This window comes from Brassica napus, chromosome A8, assembly GCF_020379485.1.
Source record: "Brassica napus cultivar Da-Ae chromosome A8, Da-Ae, whole genome shotgun sequence".
NCBI classification, from domain to species: domain Eukaryota; kingdom Viridiplantae; phylum Streptophyta; class Magnoliopsida; order Brassicales; family Brassicaceae; genus Brassica; species Brassica napus.
Genome location: NC_063441.1, coordinates 20,700,224 through 20,714,798, shown reverse-complemented (window position 1 = coordinate 20,714,798; position 14,575 = coordinate 20,700,224). Strand labels below are relative to the sequence as shown.

General features: G+C 41.6%; 6 protein-coding genes and 1 non-coding gene across 8 annotated transcripts; 3 read left to right on the top strand and 4 right to left on the bottom strand.

The window, feature by feature from the left end:
* The first annotated feature begins 5 nt into the window (after positions 1–5).
* On the top strand, positions 6–1,165 carry LOC106387577 (40S ribosomal protein S12-2). The gene is made up of 5 exons (XM_022690344.2): positions 6–90; positions 184–237; positions 365–671; positions 757–822; positions 918–1,165. Exons 2-5 carry the CDS (start codon positions 230–232, stop codon positions 975–977), a joined length of 441 nt encoding a protein of 146 aa, XP_022546065.2. The 5' UTR covers positions 6–90; positions 184–229; the 3' UTR covers positions 978–1,165.
* Positions 1,166–1,717: 552 nt separating this feature from the next.
* LOC106387578 (sister chromatid cohesion protein PDS5 homolog E-like) lies at positions 1,718–6,448 on the top strand. Of its 2 annotated transcripts, none has more exons than XM_048738160.1 (15): positions 1,718–2,009; positions 2,217–2,420; positions 2,496–2,677; positions 2,750–2,882; positions 2,965–3,162; positions 3,245–3,295; positions 3,380–3,823; positions 3,908–4,387; positions 4,483–4,578; positions 4,664–4,737; positions 4,829–4,880; positions 4,970–5,038; positions 5,136–5,185; positions 5,270–5,344; positions 5,434–6,448. In XM_048738160.1, the coding sequence occupies exons 1-15, from the start codon at positions 1,902–1,904 to the stop codon at positions 6,284–6,286; spliced, it is 3,069 nt and encodes a 1,022-aa protein (XP_048594117.1). In that variant the 5' UTR covers positions 1,718–1,901; the 3' UTR covers positions 6,287–6,448. The 2 variants fall into 2 exon arrangements, with proteins under 2 accessions (XP_048594117.1, XP_048594118.1); XM_048738161.1 differs by having other exon boundaries at positions 1,719–2,009; positions 5,139–5,185.
* Positions 6,449–6,455: 7 nt separating this feature from the next.
* On the bottom strand, positions 6,456–8,814 carry LOC106387579. The gene is made up of 6 exons (XM_022690342.2): positions 8,144–8,814; positions 7,544–8,049; positions 7,384–7,441; positions 7,208–7,291; positions 7,003–7,132; positions 6,456–6,930 (listed from the first exon to the last, which is right to left on the bottom strand). The coding sequence occupies exons 1-6, from the start codon at positions 8,173–8,175 to the stop codon at positions 6,637–6,639; spliced, it is 1,104 nt and encodes a 367-aa protein (XP_022546063.2). The 5' UTR covers positions 8,176–8,814; the 3' UTR covers positions 6,456–6,636.
* Positions 8,815–8,966: 152 nt separating this feature from the next.
* Positions 8,967–11,062, bottom strand: LOC106387580 (heat shock 70 kDa protein 5-like). The gene has a single exon (XM_013827464.3). The coding sequence runs from the start codon at positions 11,060–11,062 to the stop codon at positions 9,110–9,112; it is 1,953 nt and encodes a 650-aa protein (XP_013682918.2). The 3' UTR covers positions 8,967–9,109.
* Positions 11,063–11,242: 180 nt separating this feature from the next.
* On the top strand, positions 11,243–13,114 carry LOC106387581 (phosphatidylinositol-glycan biosynthesis class F protein-like). Its single transcript, XM_013827465.3, has 8 exons — positions 11,243–11,604; positions 11,696–11,761; positions 11,915–11,957; positions 12,206–12,260; positions 12,351–12,399; positions 12,474–12,541; positions 12,619–12,727; positions 12,853–13,114. Exons 1-8 carry the CDS (start codon positions 11,431–11,433, stop codon positions 12,964–12,966), a joined length of 678 nt encoding a protein of 225 aa, XP_013682919.2. The 5' UTR covers positions 11,243–11,430; the 3' UTR covers positions 12,967–13,114.
* Positions 13,115–13,434: 320 nt separating this feature from the next.
* Positions 13,435–13,507, bottom strand: TRNAK-CUU. Its single transcript has one exon. It is a non-coding gene; the product is annotated as a tRNA-Lys (tRNA).
* A 51-nt stretch (positions 13,508–13,558) lies between these two features.
* On the bottom strand, positions 13,559–14,515 carry LOC106385275. The gene is made up of 2 exons (XM_013825195.3): positions 14,260–14,515; positions 13,559–13,983 (listed from the first exon to the last, which is right to left on the bottom strand). Exon 2 carries the CDS (start codon positions 13,963–13,965, stop codon positions 13,699–13,701), a length of 267 nt encoding a protein of 88 aa, XP_013680649.2. The 5' UTR covers positions 13,966–13,983; positions 14,260–14,515; the 3' UTR covers positions 13,559–13,698.
* Positions 14,516–14,575: the final 60 nt, after the last annotated feature.

Genomic DNA, 14,575 nt, shown 5'->3' with positions numbered 1-14,575 from the left:
ATTTGGGTGAAATTAGGGTTTTAGTACTGTGACTAGTTAATATTCTCTCCTCACAACTTTCTTTCTGCTTCAGCCGTCTTCGTCTCTGAGGTACGCACGATTCTAATCTGGCCCATGTAATTTGATTGCCTTGATCTGTTACAGTTTCCTAGGAGACTGATATGGTTTGGTTTATATTGGCAGATAACAAAGGCACTTTTAGTTTAAAAGGCATTTCAAAGAGACAAACATGTCGGGGTAAGCTAGGATTTAAAGTTTTCGTTTAATGGATTTAATTAAATCTATGGCTTTTAGTTAGAGTCGCTTGATGAGATACAATGTAGATGTTTTGTCTGAATCGTGTTTTATTTATTTATTTATTTAGTGATGAGGCTGCTGCTCCAGCTGTTGTTCCTCCCGTTGCTGCTGAGCCAGCGGCTATAATCCCAGAGGATATGGATTTGTTGACTGCATTGGAGTTGACTCTTAGGAAGGCTCGTGCTCATGGTGGTGTTGTTCGTGGTCTCCATGAGAGCGCTAAGCTTATCGAGAAGCGTGTTGCTCAGCTCTGTGTTTTGGCTGAAGACTGTAACCAGCCAGATTACGTCAAGCTTGTTAAGGCTCTATGTGCTGATCACAACATCAACTTGCTTACTGTTCCAAGTGCCAAGACCCTCGGCGAATGGGCTGGTGTAAGTCCTTCTTCTACTGTGTCTCTCCGTATATTCATAGCTTGCTAAAAGCTTCCTTCTTTCTGAATGAATGTTTTTGTTTCAGCTCTGCAAGATTGACTCTGAGGGTAATGCTAGAAAGGTTGTTGGATGCTCCTGTCTTGTGGTCAAGGTATATACATCCATGTCAATAAATCCATACAACAATATCGTTTCTTCTTGTATCTGGTCTTGTACTTAATGGGTTTTTGCGTTTTGCTGTTTCAGGACTACGGTGAGGATACGACTGCACTCAACATCGTCAAGAAGCACATTGAATCTAACTAAGTTTAAGAAGCATTTGGAATCTCGATTTACAGATGTTTTCAATCTCAAATTCTCAATGCTGTTTTCTACTGGTTTGATATTTAATTTGTTAGCAGACACCTCTGGAGATTTGTTTGGAATATAAACAAGTTTTCCTCTTATGTAAGGCTCTACTCTTCCATTGCTCAATTTACTTGCTTGAGGTTTTCCTTGCCAACTTCCATTAGATAAATGTTGAAAAGTTTATAGATAAATCTTAATGAAGTCTAGGATAATTATATATTTTTTGATATACAAGTCATAAATTCTTAACAAATATATAAACCGAACATAATATACAAATTTCGTTATTTTCTCAGTTATTTAACAGTCCATCCCTATGAAATTCTTCATATAATATTATTCTATTTGATTCATCTGTTAATGCTGTTACTTTAAAGAACCCTATGGTTTTTACACGAATGCAAAAACACATGAAGTGAAAAGCTGCGAAAGAAGGGCGGGAAGAGACGACCCCAAGCTTCAAACCGGTTAGCACTTCATGTATTGTCTAATGTGTACAGAGTATATATACTAATTATGATTACAAAAAAACCTAGATTGGTTACTCATATAATCAAATGAGATAAACATGTTTTAGAATCAGATCTGTCTTCACATCATTGACTATTGCCAACACTTTTGACATAATTGAACTATAAAGACTAATGCTTTTTTATCCCTATTATATATATGAAAGTTATTCATCTCTTCGTACCGGTTTATAAAAGCAGTTGTTGCATGTTGATATAAAAAGCGCATCAGACTCGTTAGACTTGTCACTTTCTTGTCTTCTCTTTGCTCGAACGACTCGGACTTGAGACGGCGAGACGAGAGAGGGCTTTTACGTACGGAGGATTCGTTTTCTAGGGTTATTTTTGAATCTCCCCCACAAAGAGCCAAAAGATGGGTCCTCTTGTCGGAGAGACCGAACTCACCGAAGCACTCCTCCAGGCCGGAAAAGATCTCCTCAGACCTTATTACTCTACTGATTCGATCTTCGACCTTCTCAATGTACGAATCCTTCTGGCATTCTCTGATCTCGTAACACTATACAAATGGGTTTTTGTTTGCTTATGCGTTTTGGTGAAATTACTCTGTTTTTAGATTAGGGCACAAGAATCGATTAGGGTTTATGGAAAAAGATTAGATTTTTGCTGCTTGTTTCTGTTCAGTGATTCGGAAAGTTGAAATCTTTATGATGTTTCAATCATTATGCAGAAAGTTGAGTCTCTGCTCCTCGCTGTTGAGCAAGATCCTATTGCAGAAGTGAGAAACGCTCTGAAACCGTCGATGCAGGCTTTGGTATCTGCTGATCTCTTGAGACACCCTGATTCTGATGTTAGGGTTTACGTTGTCTTCTGCTTAACCGAAATCATGAGGATTACTGCCCCAGAGGCTCCTTACAACGATGACCAGATGAAGGTTTGTGTTTCCTCTAAAGTAACACTGTTGTCTTCTTTAGTGTTATCTCTCACATGGCGTTATCTGGTTTTACAGGAGGTCTTTGAGGTGACAGTAGAGGCTTTTGGGAAACTTGCGGATGCTTCCTGCGAGAGTTATAAGAAAGCTGAAGCCGTGCTTGATACTGTTGCTAAGGTCAGATCATCCTTGGTGATGCTGGACTTGGAGTGCGATGAGCTTATCTTAGAGATGTTTCGGCAGTTCTTGAAAATCATAAGGTAGATATAGAACTTTGAGTTAACAATGCTATGTGGTTTATGTGACGCTGATGGCTTTTCTTTTGTGCGTAGACTAAGCCCGGATTGTCCTCAAACGGTACTTGTTTCCATGGAAACGATAATGGTTACAGTTATAGATGAAAGTGAAGAAGTGTCCATGGATTTGCTCGCGATTCTCTTGGGTCCTGTTAGAAAAGAGAGCCTGGTGAGTTTTTCCTAATTCATTTTTAAGCCTCCAAGCTTTTTCAATAGAGTTTGGATTTGATCTTCTTGTCGTCATGGCGTAGGATGTCTCACCAGTGGCTTCGAGGCTTGTGGAGAAGGTTCTCATTAGTTGCGCCTCTAAGCTTCGACCGGACATCATGGATGCTTTGAAGTCCACAGGGACTAGCTTGGACATGTATTCTCCAGTAGTTTCTTCAATATGCCAAAGCGGAGCTGCCACCACTGAAGCTCAAATCATTGTTAACCCCACAGAAACTGAGGTATTCTTAATGATTTGAGCTCTTGGGTTGATTGTTTATACAATAGTTTTGTGGTTGAATCTTGAATTTTTCGTTTTTTCAGGCAGAAGGAAAGATATCAGAAGAACAGGTAGTTCCAGATGATTCATTGCAGGTACTTTATTTGGGAGGTTTTTTTCATTGTCAGTGTTTATCCCCTTTTCATATTGTTTGTTACCTAACCAATGTTTTGATTCAGGAAAAACTGGATTTGGGACTTTCTCCCAAGGGGATCAGGTCTAAGAGAACTGCAAGAGGTGGAGCTCGTGCCATTGGAGATGACAACGTAAAAAATGGAGACGGTTTGAAACAAGTTTTGAAGCAAGGGCAATCTGAAAGTACTGAGGGAGAGACTGAATCAGGGTCTACTAGGAGGAGGCGGAAACCCAATTCTCTGCTAAATCCTGAAGAAGGCTATTCATTCAAGACGTCATCAAGCATAAAGAAAGTGCATGAAAAAGAACTTGGGGCTGCCAAGAAAGCATCTTTGCCTACTAAAGTTGGTCAAACGAATCAGTCGGTTGTTATTTCTCTCTCACCCTCGAGTAAGGCTAGGAAGGGGTCACGGAAACGGAGCAGGAGTAAGATGGAAGAGACAGATCTTGATGCAGGTTCTGTAGCCACACCAGCATCAAAGAAACAGATTGTGAAGAAAGATGAACCTGAAGAAGATAGCACTAAGACCGCAAAGGAGAAAACACAGAAGGGTTCAGCATCAAAGAAACAGATTGTGAAGAAAGATGAACCTGAAGAAAAAGAAGATATTATGGAAACTAGCCTTGAAAAGCCTGAGGATAGCACTAAGACTGCAAAGTCAAGTAAAAAGGAGAAAGCACAGAAGGGTTCAGCATCAAAGAAACAGATTGTGAAGAAAGATGATGCTGAAGAAGAAGAAGATTTTATGGAAACTGACCTTGAAAAGCCTGAAGAGAGCACTAAGACTGCAAAGTCAAGTAAAAAGGAGAGAGAAGAGAAGGGTTCAACGAAATCAACTGCAAAGAAGCCACTAGCAGAATCTAAAAAGGAGAAAGCACAGAAGGGTTCAGCGAAAACAGCTGCAAAGAAGCCACCTGCAGAATCTAAAAAGGAGATAGGAGAGAATGGTTTAGCGAAAACATCTGCAAAGAAGCCACTTGAAAAATCAGTCCACTCAGATGCCAAGAAAAAGAATTCAGAAGGCGCAAGCATGGAGTCATCAAAGAGCAAGGTAGTAGATTTGATGAACCATTAATTTTCTTGTCAATATATGATACTGTAGAACTTTCTTGCTTGCTTGAACTCATAATTGGATAAACTGTTCAGAAGAAGAATTCTCGTGCAATGACGCCTCCGACCAAAGAATCTGAACAAACTCTCAAGAGCCATCCCAAGAGGAAACGGACAGCTAGAGAGGAAGTGGTGTGAATTTTTTTCCTTCTCTGTTCACTCTATGAGGCTTAGATTTGTCTCGTGTTTTCATATGGTCTATTCTTCCTCTTTGCAGGAGTCCAATAAGAGTGAGCATGGTGAGGAGTTGGTTGGTAAGAGCGTTAAAGTCTGGTGGCCACTTGACAAGAAGTAAGTGTTTTGCGTAAGATGTGAACTTTCGTTTTGGATACAGTGTGGTGTGATGAACGGTAGCAATCTTAACATATATATTTTTTCACAGGTTTTATGATGGCGTCATAAAGTCCTATAGTAGTCTTAACAAGAAGCATCAGGTGAATTTCTCTGAACTGCTATTTTCCAAATTCTCACTTTGTTTGCATAATTGATTCATTTGAAATTTTCATACTGCTGTTCTTTACAGGTGCTTTATTCGGATGGGGATTCTGAAGAGCTTAATCTTAAAAAAGAACGTTGGGAGATAATCAGTGAGGTGAGATTTTTCCTACACTGTGCGCCTCTTTATTCATTAGCCAAATTTAGTAAAAAAATCTAATGGGCATGTGTGATATGTCCTCAAAATGTTAAAGCAGGAAAAGGAGGAGACTGATCTACCTGATTCTACTCCTTTATCTGACATGTAAGTGAATTAACGTTTGACAGTTTCTTAACTTAGCCGCTTGGCATCTCTTCTTTAGTCTTGAGTTTTTACTTAATAATGTAGAATGCGAAGGAATAAAGCGAAGAAGAGGAAAACTGAGTCTATGCATGTGCAGCTGAAAAGTTCTTCAGAAGTCAGGTGTGAATTTTTTTTTTACAATAGTTATAGTTATAGGTGTAGAAGGCTTGATTCTTGAATGAATAATCTCTCACATTAATGGAATATAGATCCTCGAAGAAGAAAGACCTTGTAACAAGCTCCACTAAGCAAGGGAAAGCAACCAAAGATGCGGTGAAGGGCGGAAGCGATGAACCAGAAAGGAGGGAAGAGATAAATCTTCAGTTCCCAAAAGATTGTGTTGACAAGGAAGAATCTGAAACCAAAAGATTGCCTAAAGAATCTAATGCAGAAGCCAAGTCGGATGGGGAAGAGCTAAAGTCTGCAAACAAGTTAACTGCAGAAACTGGAAATGATGGTGAAGAGCAGGAGGTAGAGAAAGAGGCAACCGCAGAACCCCAAACTGATGGAGAAGAGCGAGAGTCGGTGAAAGTGCTAAATGAAGCCAAGTCTGATGGAGAAGAGCTAAAGACTGCAAACAAGGCAACTGCAGAATCCAAAATTGAAGGAGAAGAGCAGGGGGTAGAAAAAGAGGCAACTGCAGAACCTCAAACTAATGGAGAAGAGCGAGAGTCAGTGAAAGTGCCAAATGAAGCCAAGTCTGATGGAGAAGCTAAGTCTAATGGAGAAGAGCTAAAGTCTGCAAACAAGTCAACTGCAGAATCCGAAACTGAAGGAGAAGAGCAGGGGGTAGAAAAAGAGGCAACTGCAGAACCTGAAACTGATGGAGGAGAGGGAGAGTCAGTGAAAGAGCCAAATGAAGAAGCTGAAACTGAGGTACAAGTGCGAGATTCAGCAAAAGAGCCAACTGCAGACACAAATTTGATTGAGGAAGGTCGTTCTGAGGAGAAGGAGACTGGTAAAGTCGAAAATGTAACTGAAGAAGAGGAACAGAAAATAGTGAAGGAACTGGAAGAAGACACTGATAAAGCAGAAGGCGGGACTATTCCTGTTTCAGGTTGATAGATGAACAAAAGCATTTGGTTAATTCAGAGAACGATGTCGTTTTTGTGGTGTACCTATTAACTTTCTTTGTTTAGTGAAGCTGCTTGTTTAGAGACGTAGTGTTATTGTTAGTAAAGACTTCTGACATATATGTCTTATCAAGGAACTAGTTTGATGCGATGTAGGCTCCTCGCAACATTCTACTATGCATAAAACCAATAACCAAAAACATCTATACAATGCTAACACAAGAACACTTCACGTTACGGTAGCAAAAACTCGTCGTGTCAAATAATCTTTGCAAGCAAAAACATGGTTACTAAAACAAGGACAATTAGCTTTCAGAATTGCACTTAGAATTTATTTTATCACTCGCGTTCTGTCTTCTTGGCCTTGGTTGTTGTCTCTGCATCTACGCAACAGTCTTGGTATCTGAAGCAGCCTATGAGATGGTCGTTTGTAAGACCACCTGCTTGCATGAAGGAGTAAATAACCGTTGGACTCACGCTGCGGAAGCCTCTACGTACAAGATCCTTGCTAATAAACTCAGCTTTCGATGTCTTCACGGGGACTTGTCTTTGATACCTGAACTGGCTCTGTGTAGGCTTGTTGCTCACAAAGTTCCACATGTACTTCTTAAACGATCCATACTCAGCTATAATCTGGATGAAAAGCAGCTAGTAAGATTTGTATAATTTGTGTAAATATAGATCAAGCGTTGATGTTTATAGTACCTTGCGCACTTGGCGTGCGTTATCGAGGATTGACCTTAGCTTGACCTCTGACAGTAATGAAATGGCAGAGATTACCTTCTTCTCGTTCAGTTCAGAAACAGCAACTGGATCGAAGTCCATGAAAACTTCCCTGAGATCAGAGCTCATATAAAAACTCTAGTTTCTGGCTTGACATCAGAAGTAAGAACTTAAATGTTTTGGTTACCTGAGTAATTGCCTTCTGGAGAGAATATCAGTCCAAGAGAGTTCGGATAGAGCACCAGAAAGAGATAATAACTCGAAAAGCTTCCTACACAAGTTAACCAAATGGTAAGAGACTCTTTATAATTAACAAAGAGCATCTCTCATAAAAGTAAAATAGTTTGAAGATGGCACACGTACTTGTCGTCATGAACAGGAACTCCCCATTCTTCGTCGTGGAACGCAACATAACTCGAGTCTTAACAAGAACAAAAACAAAACAACATTATAAGCCAACTATCAACTGAAGCAATGGCACATAAGTGAGCAACATAAGAGTAGTAGAAAAGGAGATTCTCACCAGCTTTAGGCGTGATCCAGGCACATCTTCTCCGACCATCAGCGAAGCAATCACCGTTACTACCACCACTGGCACCAACTTTATCATCTTTCTCATCAACCTGCTTCCTTCTCGCACACGCACCAACGGAGGAGACAGACCCGCTTCGCCTCACAGCCTTCTTACAGCTGGAAGAAGACGCCACGCTCAAATGCGACGACTCGCAAGACGAGGAGGCGTCAGAGGAGTAAGAAGCAGTCATGGAGGCACTGTTCTTTCTCAGAAGAGAAGAGCAAAGAGACGAGCATTGCTTCAGAGTCGTCGTTGGTGAAGCAGGAGGATCTGGCTTCTTCTTCGTTTTCTCGTCTTTTGACTCGATGGTGGTGGTGGTCTTCTTCTTATTCTCCAGCTTCATCCCCGGTAGTTTCCTCTGAAGCTTGTTCCCGGTCGGACCGAGAACCGATCTGAAGTCTCTTTCGCCGGAATCGGTAGACCGGAATCGAGGTGGAACCGACATTGAACCGATTCTAAACCGAAAAAACGAAAGAATGCTCACAGATCTAACACTGAAAGCTACAAACTTTGCTCGATTCAGAGAGATTAATAACGAAAGGTACACACTTTACAGCTAATGAAACTTTTTTTAGAATCATCTAGCGATCCACGCTTACGGTGTTCACGAGAGAAGAAAGTAAGACCACAGAGAAGGACTTGGAACTGTGACGAGAGAACCCTTTTGACTTCAGAAAAATAAAAGGAGGGAGCTTTTTCTGATCGAAGACGAAGCGAATCAAAAATGGAAGAAGAGGAGAGAATGAGAGCAAAGAATCGAGAAGAAAAGTTTGTTTACCAATCATTCCTTGACACGTAAGCATTTGGTTTGCTGTTTTTTTTTTCCCACCCGACACGACCCGATAATGCGATGGGGCTTGATTACTTACTGTAAAGTTGCTTGTGTTAATAATCATCAGTTTAATTAATGCTTCTCAGATTAGGAATGTTTGCTCGTGTAATCATGTCAGGATCAAGACAAAAGCCTTAATTAATCGATGAGGTGATATTTACGAAATTGCCATAATAGGCTTTTGTTAAATGAATATTTTACTCTTAACGTTGAAAAATAGCCACGAAAGGGACCCCACACACACTTCGTTTTCATCTTCTTTAATGCGTCTCAGTTCAGCGTTTTTTTCCTTCTTCAATGGTGACACCAAGCAGCTTGGACTGAAGCAATAAGCCCAAGTTCCAAGTTCTTATTCATGCTAATTAATGTTATTATTAAACTATGCATCAGAGCTAAGAACAACGTGTGGGTGATAGCAGTGTGACCAGAGGTAAAGAACTTGCACATGGCTTTGACACTCTACTTGATGTCACGGACGCTGTTGGAAGATTCAGCAACATGTAAACATATTGGTACTTAAACTATTATGAGAAAAAAGCAGATGATCACGTTGTTTATTTTACTTTGATACAAACTGACATAAGAGTAAAGCATACAACTACATCAAAACACCTCTCTTAGATACTTCAGACACAAAAGTACAACACAAAGACTCGCCACCTTTTTGTCTTCACACCACCGCTCTAATCGACCTCTTCAATCTTTGGACCTTGACCACCACCAGAGCCACCTGACCCACCATCTCCTGGCATACCCTCATTAGCACCTCCAGCACTAGCACCTCCCTGATACATCTTCGAGATAATCGGACTACATATCCCCTCTAGCTCCTTCAACTTATACTCAAACTCATCAACCTCCGCCAGCTGGTTCCCTTCAATCCACTCAATCGTCTCATCAATCGCCTTCTCTATCTTCTGCTTATCTTCCTGATCCAGCTTCTGCGCCAGCTTCTCGTCCTTAACAGTGTTCCTCATATTATAAGCATAATTCTCCAACGAGTTCTTGGCCTCGACCCTCTTCTTCACCTGCTCATCCTCCGCCTTATACTTCTCAGCGTCTTGCACCATCTTCTCAATCTCCTCTTTGCTCAACCTCCCTTTATCGTTCGTGATCGTGATCTGGTTCTTCACGCCAGCGGTCTTATCCTCCGCCGACACGTTCAAGATCCCGTTCGCGTCTATGTCAAAACACACATTAATCTGAGGAACTCCACGCGGCGCAGGAGGGATCCCCTTGAGCTCAAAGGTCCCAAGAAGGTTGTTGTCTCTCGTCCTCGCACGCTCCCCTTCGTACACTTGAATCAAAACACCAGGCTGATTATCCGAATAAGTAGAGAACACCTGCTCCTTCTTACAAGGAACAGTCGTGTTCCTCGGGATCAACACAGTCATCACCCCACCCGCCGTCTCTAGCCCCAGACTCAACGGCGCCACGTCAAGAAGTAACAGATCTTGCACCTTATCACTCCCTTCACCAGTCAGAATCGCAGCCTGCACGGCAGCTCCGTACGCAACAGCTTCATCAGGGTTAATACTCTTACAAAGCTCCTTCCCATTAAAAAAATCTTGCAAAAGCTGCTGAATCTTCGGAATCCTAGTCGATCCTCCAACAAGAACAACTTCATGAACACGGTTCTTGTCAATCTTTGCATCCCTTAGAACTTTCTCAACAGGATCCATACACTTCCTGAACAAATCCATGTTCATCTCCTCAAACCTCGCGCGTGATATCGTCGCGTAGAAGTCAACCCCCTCGTGCAAGGAATCAATCTCTATGGTAGTCTGAGCAGTCGACGAAAGCGTCCTCTTCGCTCTCTCGCAAGCCGTTCTCAACCTCCTCAACGCCCTCGCGTTTCCGCTAATATCCTTCTTGTGCTTCCTCCTAAACTCCGCAACGAAGTGGTTAACTAACCTATTGTCAAAGTCCTCACCACCAAGGTGAGTATCTCCAGCAGTAGCTTTCACTTCAAAGACACCTTCTTCGATCGTTAACAGCGAAACATCAAACGTCCCGCCACCAAGATCGAAAATCAAAACGTTCCTCTCACCGGTCTGCGTCCCTTTTTTATCTAAACCGTACGCAATAGCCGCAGCGGTTGGTTCGTTAATTATCCTCAAAACGTTGAGCCCCGAGATCGAACCCGCGTCCTTCGTCGCCTGTCTCTGAGAGTCGTTAAAATAAGCGGGGACCGTTACGACGGCGTTTTTAACCGCGTGACCTAAGAAAGACTCAGCGACTTCTCTCATCTTGATCAGCACCATCGAAGATATCTCCTCGGGAGAAAACTGCTTCTCCTCGTTCTTATACGTGACGACTATCATCGGCTTGTCTCCTGGTCCCGCGACGACTTTGAAAGGCCAGTGAGTCATGTCGCTCTGGACTGAAGGATCGGAGAATCTTCTCCCGATGAGACGCTTCGCGTCGAAGACGGTGTTGTGAGGGTTCAACGCGACTTGATTCTTCGCGGAGTCTCCGATTAAACGTTCGGTGTCTGTGAAGGCGACGTAGGAGGGGGTTGTGCGGTTTCCTTGGTCGTTGGGGATGATTTCGACGCGGTCGTTCATCCACACTCCGACGCAGCTGTATGTTGTTCCGAGGTCGATTCCGACGGCTTTCTCCGATCTTGTCGTCATTGTTTGCTGTGAGATTTCGCTAAATGCAAAAGGTTTTGTTGATTCGTTGTTTCGTTAGTCTGCTTGATGAGGGAGCTGAATCGGTGGAGGTAGCTATATATATGGAGACGATCGGAGAAGGAAGACATTTCGAGAGAGGACTCGACACGGAGATGTGGAAAGACGGAGAAGTCGCCACGCAAAAAGCTCCAGAGACTTCTGGATTCGCCGGCGCATTTGAGATAATATCAGGCAACCGCTTCAGATTATTTTGGGCCTACTAAGGCCCATGGGCCCATTAACGATTAAAAATGTAAGCCCATATGTAAAAATGAATGGCCTAATGTTTTTCTTCTTCGCTCGTTTTGTTCCCGAAGAAAAGGAAAGCCATGAAGACAGGAACCTCCGTTGTAGTATCTAGAGATGGTCCGATGTCAGCTCTGGGAGCGTTTTTTGTTTATTTGATTAGTGGGTTCTTTCTGGGGGTCGGATTCTGGGTTGCCCGGAACAAATTTGCCGTTGATCTCGTCTCTGATCCATCTCTCACTCTGTTTCTCCTCTGGGTACTGTACTTTGCATTCATTACTGGTTTTATGCTGCTCAAGTGTTGATTTTGAGTTGATCTTATAGTCTTGCTTTGGTGTTCATTCTCAGAGCATTGAGTTTCCGGTTGTGGCAGTCGTCTACAGCTTTTTACGTAAAGCCCCAGAGAAATGTTCGGTGAGTGTGATTCATTTTTGAGCTGTTATAAACTCCGGTGACACTGGAGAGGTTAAAAGAAGCTGACTTTTACATATAGAGAACAAAAGGGCACAATGCGATTTGGTTTCTTGTGTTTAACTCTTTCGTAATGGTTTCATTATTGTTTTCCAGTGGTGTAAAGCTGTTGGGAGAAGCATATTAGGACTCATTTCCGGTTAGTATTTTTTTGCTCTTCATTCTTCTGCAATGAAAGAACATAAATAATCAACTGCGTACACATGTAAATTCAAGTTGGTTAGCTTGTGACTGGTCACTGATCTCCCCAGCTCTTCGAGTTAGCATATGTATTAGCTTTTCTTGATGGTCAAACCCAAGAATGATCGATATCTGCTCATTTTTCTGTTTTCAGTCTCCTTTGATTGTGATTTGTGATTCTCTTTTATTTTGTTTTTTTTTTTATAGGGGCTTTCATGAATGCTTTGGGAGCAATTGCTTTGGGTGCACCTATTGGGATGCAGTATGTATCGTTTTTGTAGTCTGGACTTTTCTGTTGGTTGTGATAACCCTTCTGCTTGCTAACATGAGGACTACCTCTCATCTCATGCAGATATCTACCAAAAACAATTCACTGGTCCTTGCTAATGTCTGTTTTCACGGTAAGCTGTCTCCTGCTGCTGTTCCTATGAATTAAAAAGAATGTACTAATGATGATAATTTTTTAATTTCATAGTTCGTACCAGCAACTGCAGTTTTTGGTGCGTCGTGGACAGATTGGCATCGTGCATTCGCTTCGATGAAGTAAGTTATATGTTTTTGTAACTTATATGATGGTTCACACAATTCATTTACTTAATCCATCTTTTGGGTTCTTTCAGACCTACTGGAAATATAGAGTATATGATTGTTATTCCAGCGTATGGAGCAATTGTTGGAGGATGGTTTGGAGCTTGGCCTATGCCGCTCGACTGGGAAAGGCCATGGCAGGTAATATATATCTTTATCTCGAACCATACATCCAAGAGATTGGTTCTTTGTATTGGTCATGGTGGTTGAGGATATGTATACACATACAGCTAATCATTATATTATTATTGTTCTTTTTAAAACAGGAGTGGCCTATATGTGTTTGTTATGGAGCTATAGGAGGCTACATTGTTGGACAGATTCTCTCCTTGAGTTTGATGTTCTTGTTTAGGAAACACAAGAATTTGAAGGTGGCCTAGAAGAGATTCATTGTGCCTGGATCTTCAGAACGAGTTTCGTTTTGACTTGATTGCTAGCTAGATTGAGATACAACAATAGGGCAACAAGGAAAAGTTTTTTTTGTTAGCTTGAACAAACGCTTTGTTATTTTTTCACATAGAGAACCAAGCAAATGTAACATTCTATAGTCAGCGATCGCAGACGAGAGATGTAATTCAACCTTTTTTTTTGGTAAGATGTAAAGAATTCAACCATGTTTTGGTGAAATGCAAATGATAAAACCTCTATAGTTTATGTGCTTGATCTTCTCCGTCAGTTTCCTCTCACTAGTCCCTGTATCGTGAGACTCCCTTTCTCAATAAGAGTACTTTCGCCATTGCATTTGTATAAGTGTCATCCACCAATCATATTTTTACCATATAAAAAGAAGTTATCATACACACAACACCAGAAAAGGGAAAAAAAATGACAGACTTGAAAAAACAATACGCCCACCGTGGGGCTCGAACCCACGACCACAAGGTTAAGAGCCTTGCGCTCTACCAACTGAGCTAGACGGGCTTGGTGATGTTAACAGGTAGAAGCTCAAACCTAGCAAATACTTTTCAGACATGACGTTCAGAAATGAAAATGTTTTTGATGTTTAGGTTACAAATCTCTGGTTTTTCACCATGTAATGAAACAATTACACACAAATGGGCATTATAGAATCAATAAAACAAAAAAGAATGTAGTGGCACAAGAACAATTTATCAAAACAATTTGAGTTTCCCTTTAGAGATGGCCTGACAGATAGCCTTCTCTTTCCCAGCCAAGCCGTAGCAGGAGGAGTTGTGCCTAGCGCCTAAAGTGACAGCAAAGTAAAGATAAACCGTGCAGAGAAAGCCCAAAAGAAGCAATGCGGTTAAGAGATATCGATGCCTGTTAACAACGGTTGAGCAGCCACCAAGCTCTTCCCACTGCTTCTTTAGAGACTGTTGTCTCCTCAATGGTGAAGATACAATCCCATCAAGAACCATTGCTTTGATTACCACAACCTGTAAAAAAATGAGAAACAGTGTGTAAAGAACCATCTGGATTTTTATCAACCGTAAGCCAATTACTACAGCAATTCGAATCTCCAGATCAATTATGTGAACATTTCGATCAATTAGCATCACAGGCACAAATCAAGCTTAACGTCATTTTCAATCGATCATCAACCATGGATCCCGTCGTCAGATTCGAAGAAACAGGCGATCAATCGAAGGATACATAATCGTAATTTCACGTCCATAGCTGAGGAAATGGATCGCTATATGTAGAAAACGAACCGGTGAAACAGGAAGCGGTGAAAATCGGTTAGAGATCTGGAGAAGATAAGCTGCTTCTAGCTCCGTCGACACGTAAATTAGTCCGCCGTTAGACGTTGATTCTCCGGCAGCGTTTCCGATATAGATGGAGAGAAATGAATGAATCTCCTCCGTAGCTTGATTGCTCGAGCTAGGGAGATTTGCCGGATTAACTCCGTTACATACGACGGGAATCTAGTGATTTTATATTTAAATTTTAGAAAGATAAATTATAAAAAGATAGAGAGAGAGAGAGGGGGGAAAATGATAATGCGTGTTTAGCTGCCACCTTGTTTTT